Genomic DNA, 7,500 nt, shown 5'->3' with positions numbered 1-7,500 from the left:
AGGGGTAGCCTTGGTCATCCTATTGGAAATACCAATGGAAGTGAGGACCCCATTATAAATGATACGGATAAAAACATTCATAGTTGGAGTGATAGTGGTATTTTGAGTTCCAGTCATGTTGATCATTTATTCGGCGCCAGGGACATTTGGAGTTTCATCTCTGATGACACTTTTTTAGTTAGGGATAGTAATGGTGACAGTTATTCCGTATATTTTGATATTGAAAATCGGATTTTTGAGATTGACAATGAGAGTTCTTTTTTGAGTGAACTAGAAAGTTATTTTTCTAGTTATCTGAATAGCGGGACTAAGAATGACAATCGCGACTATGATTGTTACATGTATGATACTAAATATGATTGGAATAATCACATTAATAGTTGCATTGATAGTTATCTTCGTTCTGATATCAGTATTGATAGTGACATTTCAAGTGGTAACGATAATGACAGTGATAGTGACATTTATGGTTACATTTTTAGTGAAAGTTTAAGTGGTAATGACAGTGAGAGTTCTAGTATAAGAACTGGCGGTAATGACAGTGATTTCAACATCAGAGGAAGATCTAATGATTTCGATATAAATCAAAAATACAAACATTTATGGGTTCAATGTGAAAATTGTTATGGATTAAATTATAAGAAATTTTTTCGATCAAAAATGAATATTTGTGAACAATGTGGATATCATTTGAAAATGGGCAGTTCAGATAGAATTGAACTTTTGATTGATCCGGGCACTTGGGAACCTATGGATGAGGACATGGTCTCTATCGATCCCATTGAATTTCACTCGGAAGAGGAACCTTATAAGGATCGTATCGATTCTTATCAAAGAAAGACAGGTTTAACTGAGGCTGTTCAAACAGGCATAGGTCAACTAAATGGCATTCCTATAGCAATTGGGGTTATGGATTTTCACTTCATGGGGGGTAGTATGGGATCCGTAGTAGGCGAGAAAATCACCCGTTTGATCGAGTATGCTACTAATAGATCTCTACCTGTTATTATGGTGTGTGCTTCTGGAGGAGCACGCATGCAAGAAGGAAGTTTGAGTTTGATGCAAATGGCTAAAATATCTTCTGCTTCATATGATTATCAATCAACTAGAAAGTTATTCTATGTATCAATCCTTACATCCCCTACAACCGGTGGAGTAACAGCCAGTTTTGGTATGCTCGGAGATATCATTATTGCCGAACCAAATGCCTACATTGCATTTGCGGGTAAAAGAGTAATTGAACAAACATTGAATAAGACAGTACCCGACGGTTCACAAGGTGCTGAGTATTTATTCTCTAAGGGCTTATTCGACCTAATCGTACCGCGTAATCCTTTAAAGGGCGTTCTGAGTGAGTTATTTCAGCTACATGGCTTCTTTCCCTTGAATCAAAATTCAAAACACTAATCTCAATTATTTGTAACGAACTTTAGTTTATTGGAATCAAAGTCACAATAAGAAGAATGGAGTTTTCTTTGGTGACATAAGTTCAGTTCTAGAATCAGAAGTTTCAGATAATGACTTTTCATTCTTTTGTACGGATCTAATCTATTTTTTTTTCCTACCCCTATTACTGATTACTAATCAGTAACCCTCTTTCAACAGGAGAAAAGAGTGAATTCTTGCTTTCGTGGAATAGAATTTCAAAATGAAAATAAAAAATCAAAAGAATTCCATGTTTTTTATTACTTCTTACGCATTACCATTACATTAATACTATTAATTAAATTAATAGTATTATATTAATATATGGAATATAGATAAAATCTATAATCCTATAATCAAAGTGTTGCATCTTTCTATATTTCCTTCAGATTTCTATATCTCCCGAGAACCCACATTTTGTATTGTACTATGAATCCCTGTCGGGTCGAATCCTAACAAACCCTTCAGTAACTCGTAAGAAACTCTTTATTAGAAGATTAAGGGCACAAGAACAACAATACAATACAATAATAAAGCGGATTATATGTATTTCGTGTGGAGTCGTATAAACACGCTTATTTAGTTCTACATTTGTTGTACTTCTTATTATATACTTAATAATACTTATAATATAATATATAATACTTATAATTTAATTCACATACTTATTTTATTATATCTTTATAAGAGGTACAAATATTAAATCGGGGTACCCATTCTATGACAGATTTAAACTTTCCCTCTTTTTTTGTGCCTTTAGTAGGCCTAGTATTTCCGGCAATTGCAATGGCGTCTTTATCTCTTCATGTTCAAAAAAACAAGATTGTTTAGGTTCAGTGGGACCAAATCTAATCAATCAACACTTGGACTTGGATCATAATACAGATATCTATTTAGTAGAATATGGTACCACGTCTGGTCTGGATATGGTTCCTTTCGAACACAAAAAAAAAAAAAATCTTATGCATGCGGATACATGATATATGAAAAAATGCATATATATGCAGTATAGCTTTTTTTTAAGAAAAAATACATCAGTGGAAAAATGGAAAGTCAATGTATCTATATGTTATGTAGATATACATTGTGGGATCGTATGAAGAAGATGTTATTATTTTACATCTACCCAATTTGATGAATTACCCCTAAGGGTTCACATCATAATAGTGCTAGTTGATGAGAGTTACTTCGGGACAAAAAAAATAGTAAAGTCAAATTTAAATTCATTTGGCCTATTCTCTCAATTCCAATAGAATGCAACTGGATCTAATATGAACTGGCGATCAGAACGTATATGGATAGAACTTATAACAGGGTCTCGAAAAATAAGTAATTTCTGCTGGGCCTGTATCCTCTTTTTAGGCTCACTAGCATTCTTATTGGTTGGAACTTCCAGTTATCTTGGTCGGAATCTCATATCTTTGTTTCCGTCTCAGCAAATAATTTTTTTCCCTCAAGGGATCGTGATGGCTTTCTATGGAATAGCCGGTCTGTTCATTAGTTCCTATTTGTGGTCCACAATTTTGTGGAATGTAGGTAGTGGTTATGATCGATTCGATAGAAAAGAAGGAATAGTGTGTATTTTTCGTTGGGGATTTCCTGGAAAAAATCGCCGCGTTTTTCTACGATTCCTTATGAGAGATATCCAGTCAATCAGAATGGAAGTTAAAGGGGGTCTTTATCCTCGCCGTGTCCTTTATATGGAAATTAGAGGCCAGGGAGCCATTCCCTTGACTCGTACGGATGAGAATTTGACTCCACGAGAAATTGAACAAAAAGCTGCTGAATCGGCCTATTTCTTGCGCGTACCAATTGAAGTATTTTGAAATGAATTGAATAATGAATGCTTTCCCGGCATGAGATAAGAAAGGCAGGAATCCCCTTTAACCTTTAATATAATAGAATCTAACTGATAATAGAATCTAACTGAACTGAAGTTTCTTTCAAGGTGTTGATTCGAGCAAAACACGTTATATTCTATTTCCCCATTATATTCTGGTCTAATACCACTGTCACTGTGGCCCATAGAATAAAACAGGTGGACGTATATGGAACAACCATAATAATTAAATTGTTGTTCACCAAAACTATTTTTTATGCTTTATGCATATGGGACTCAACCCAATTCTGTTATGTTAGACTAGTAACAAGTCTAGTAAGTATGTATTCATCATACATATCAGAACAGAACATTTCGGAATACAGTACAGAATTTTTATTTTTAGACCCAATATTTCGTTGAATTGATACGTTAGATACAGACGGATGTAAATTATCTCTCTTTTTTTTCAATCGATTTTGATCCTTTCTTTTGCTCCTTGAAAAGGATTGCATCTTTCATAAACATCCAATTTATCTCGGGTTTCCCACACATTTTTGATTTCACCATCAATATTCTTCAGAAATATCCCCTCAATTATTCCCGCGGTGCGGGCATCTAGTGAAACATTTTGGAATAATTGATTGATCCAAGGGGAGTTCTTTCGTCTCGAAACCCGACTAATACTCATTACTTGAAGTGTGAATTGGGTCTTTCGGGCACTCATCGAAAGAAACAAATGAAGATGCAATTCAATTGGTGTAATTTGACCAATTTAGATATCTGAGATATCTGGGAACTTACTCATTTATTCATTTGGGGCAGACTTTTTATCTTTAATTCTAACTTCCATTTCTATACCCCTTCTAGATTCAAAGACTAAATAAAGAATTCAAATAATCAAATAAAAAAAGACGGATCCATAGGTTACATACCTTGTTATAGAACTCATGCTTCATAGAAATATCAGACGGAGTCGACGAATGAAGTAGGTTCATTAACAATTCACAGAACAAAAAGTGTCAAAAAAAAAGCATTGACCCCTCTCCCATATCTTGTATCTATAGTATTTTTGCCGTGGTGGATCTCTCTTTCATTTAATAAAAGTCTAGAGCCCTGGGTTATTAATTGGTGGAATACCAGGCAATCCGAAACTTTTTTGAATGATATTCAAGAGAAGAACATTCTAGAAAGATTCATAGAATTAGAAGAACTATTTCATTTGGATGAAATGATAAAGGAGTACCCGGAGACACAGATACAAAAGCTTCATATAGGAATCCACAAAGAAACGATACAATTGGTCAAAATATACAATGAAAATAATATCCATATTATTTTGCACTTCTCGGCAAATATAATCTGTTTCGCTATTCTAAGTGGTTATTCTATTCTGGGTAATGAGGAACTTGTCATTCTTAATTCTTGGATTCAGGAATTCCTATATAACTTAAGCGACACAATAAAAGCTTTTTCTATTCTTTTATTAACTGATTTATGTATCGGATTCCACTCGCCCCATGGTTGGGAACTAATGATCGGTTCGGTCTACAAAGATTTTGGCTTTGCTTATAACGATCAAATTATATCTGGTCTTGTTTCCACTTTTCCAGTTATTCTAGATACAATTTTGAAATATTTGATCTTCCATTATTTAAATCGGGTATCACCTTCACTTGTAGTGATTTATCATTCAATGAATGAATGAAGAATTCATTTGACCCGCGGCTATCAATCAGATCATAATGTTACTTCGTACATAAACAAACCTTTTTTTTTTAATCTGACTCACTTTATACTTCTACCCGTGCAGGGGGTTCGACTCCTCCTATATTCCAGTACAATGGCAGAATCGTGGGTAGGGAACTAGACTAGCTACCTACCTAATTTATTGTAGAAATTTAAGGGATCAATGATTGGACCATGCAAAATAGAAATACCTTTTCTTGGATAAAGGAACAGATGACTCGATCTATTTCTGTATTGATCGTGATATATGTAATTACTCGGACATCTATTTCAAATGCATATCCTATTTTTGCGCAGCAGGGTTATGAAAATCCACGAGAAGCAACAGGGCGTATTGTATGTGCCAATTGCCATTTAGCTAATAAGCCCGTGGATATTGAGGTTCCACAAGCTGTGCTTCCTGATACTGTATTTGAAGCAGTTGTAAGAATCCCCTATGATAAGCAACTGAAACAAGTTCTTGCTAATGGGAAAAAAGGGTCTTTGAATGTGGGGGCTGTTCTTATTTTACCCGAAGGATTCGAATTAGCTCCTTCCGATCGTATTTCTCCTGAGATGAAAGAAAAGATGGGCAATTTGTCTTTTCAGAGCTATCGCCCCAATAAAAGAAATATTCTTGTGATAGGTCCCGTTCCTGGTCAGAAATATAGTGAAATTGTCTTTCCCATTTTGTCCCCGGACCCTGCTACTAAAAAAGACGTTCACTTCTTAAAGTATCCCATATACATAGGTGGGAACAGAGGAAGGGGTCAGATTTATCCCGACGGGAGCAAGAGTAATAATACAGTCTATAATGCCACAGCAGCGGGTATAGTAAACAGAATAGTACGTAAAGAAAAAGGGGGATATGAAATAACCCTAGTTGATGCGTTGGACGGACATCAAGTGGTTGATATTATCCTCCAGGACCAGAACTTCTTGTTTCGGAGGGTGAATCCATCAAGCTTGATCAACCATTAACAAAGTAATCCTAATGTGGGGGGGGTTTGGTCAGGGAGATGCAGAAATAGTACTTCAAGATCCATTACGTGTCCAAGGTTTGTTGTTCTTCTTGGCATCTGTTACTCTGGCACAAATCTTTTTGGTTCTTAAAAAGAAACAGTTTGAGAAGGTTCAATTGTCTGAAATGAATTTCTAGATTCCCGGATTCATCAAGTTGGTAAAAAGAGTCGAATTTTGATTAATCGATGCAATTGCAATTATGTATGATCCAAAAAAAAGAGAAAGGCCCTTTTTCTTTTTGCTTATTTTGTTTACACTCTTTTTCTGAGAGATGTTGGTAATTCCTTGTATACGCTCGCGAGTCTAGTTACTAGTAAAACTAGATATATCTTTTTCGATCAAGATTGGAGTGTTGTGACTATGCTAGGCCTCCTATTGCCGGGTTGTAAATGCTCTGCAATGCATCAATATTATTTTATTCTATTGTACCTAATAGAATCGAATTCTAATGGATAATATAGCATTTAGCATTTAAGTAGAAGGAAATTATAAGGCAAGGTATAAATGAAAGGGACAAATGATTCTAGGAGGGGTTACTCGTCTTCCTAATTTTCCACACAAGAGAAAGGTAAGAAAATTCCTTTTCTTGTGTGGAAATAATAATGATTCCTGATTTAGTTCGTTAAAGATTACTATTTTCTTGTCCAGGTGTATTGGAACGAACCGAAGAATTTCTAAATGAAAAAAAAAAAGGGGGGGGGGGGGGGGTTTTCGCCGTGATGAGATATTAAAAATAATGATTTTTTTATATACAAAAAAATTAAAGATTTCTGGTTTCTTCGGGGAACATTAAGCACTTTGAATTTTTTTTTTCTTTTTCTGAAGTAAGGTTCAAGTGGTATAGAAAGGATGTCTCATCCGTAGAAATAATATTGTGGCATCCAGGAAATCAATTAATTCCTTCTTTCTTCTTGCTTCGGAGGAGTCTGCATGGGGGTCGAATATTATGAATCAATGGATTCAATTCTTCAAAAGCATCATCATAAGGGAAAGAACGCAGTGGTTTGAAACTTGGGATGGGAGCAAAGACCCATTTGTCATTTCTACGAAAAAATAATATGATTATATTGACTGAATTAATTTACAATTAAAATTTACAACTTTTATGTTATGGAATGAATGAATGTCTCGCTCGAAGGGTAAGAACTCAACAGGACCTTGCTCCTCTTTGTTTGTCTGATTCGAGGAGCAAGGTCCTGTTGAGTTCTTACTTTTTCATGTCTACAATCTGGTTCATCCGATTACTATAGTGACGAGCCCAATCCAGAATATGAACCATAAAAGAAAATACTATTAAACCAATCACAGGAATACCAGTTACAGTACCTATCAACCAAAGAGGAATCCTTCCAGTAGTATCGGCCATTTACCCCACTTTCCTCCGCATTTTCATCAAGTGGTCATGCTATAGACATAAACAGTCATGGATAATTATGAGGATGATATCCTTCCGAATCGGATAAAAGAATTCCTACTTACTCTTACTATACTTCTTTCTCTCAATT

The 7,500-nt window shown here is 35.1% G+C and overlaps 1 protein-coding gene across 1 annotated transcript; it reads left to right on the top strand.

Moving 5' to 3' along the window:
- The first annotated feature begins 2,696 nt into the window (after positions 1–2,696).
- On the top strand, positions 2,697–4,957 carry LOC137960947 (potassium/proton antiporter CemA-like). Its single transcript, XM_068808327.1, has 4 exons — positions 2,697–2,913; positions 2,962–3,242; positions 3,374–3,463; positions 4,206–4,957. Exons 1-4 carry the CDS (start codon positions 2,697–2,699, stop codon positions 4,950–4,952), a joined length of 1,335 nt encoding a protein of 444 aa, XP_068664428.1. The 3' UTR covers positions 4,953–4,957.
- Positions 4,958–7,500: the final 2,543 nt, after the last annotated feature.

Source organism: Aristolochia californica, unplaced genomic scaffold (genome assembly GCF_029961685.1).
Source record: "Aristolochia californica isolate CCGP_79_NKW_82.1479 unplaced genomic scaffold, dmAriCali1.0.hap1 SCAF_304, whole genome shotgun sequence".
In the NCBI taxonomy this organism is placed as follows: domain Eukaryota; kingdom Viridiplantae; phylum Streptophyta; class Magnoliopsida; order Piperales; family Aristolochiaceae; genus Aristolochia; species Aristolochia californica.
Note: the sequence above shows the minus strand (reverse complement) of the source record. Positions and strands in the feature narration are given on the sequence as shown.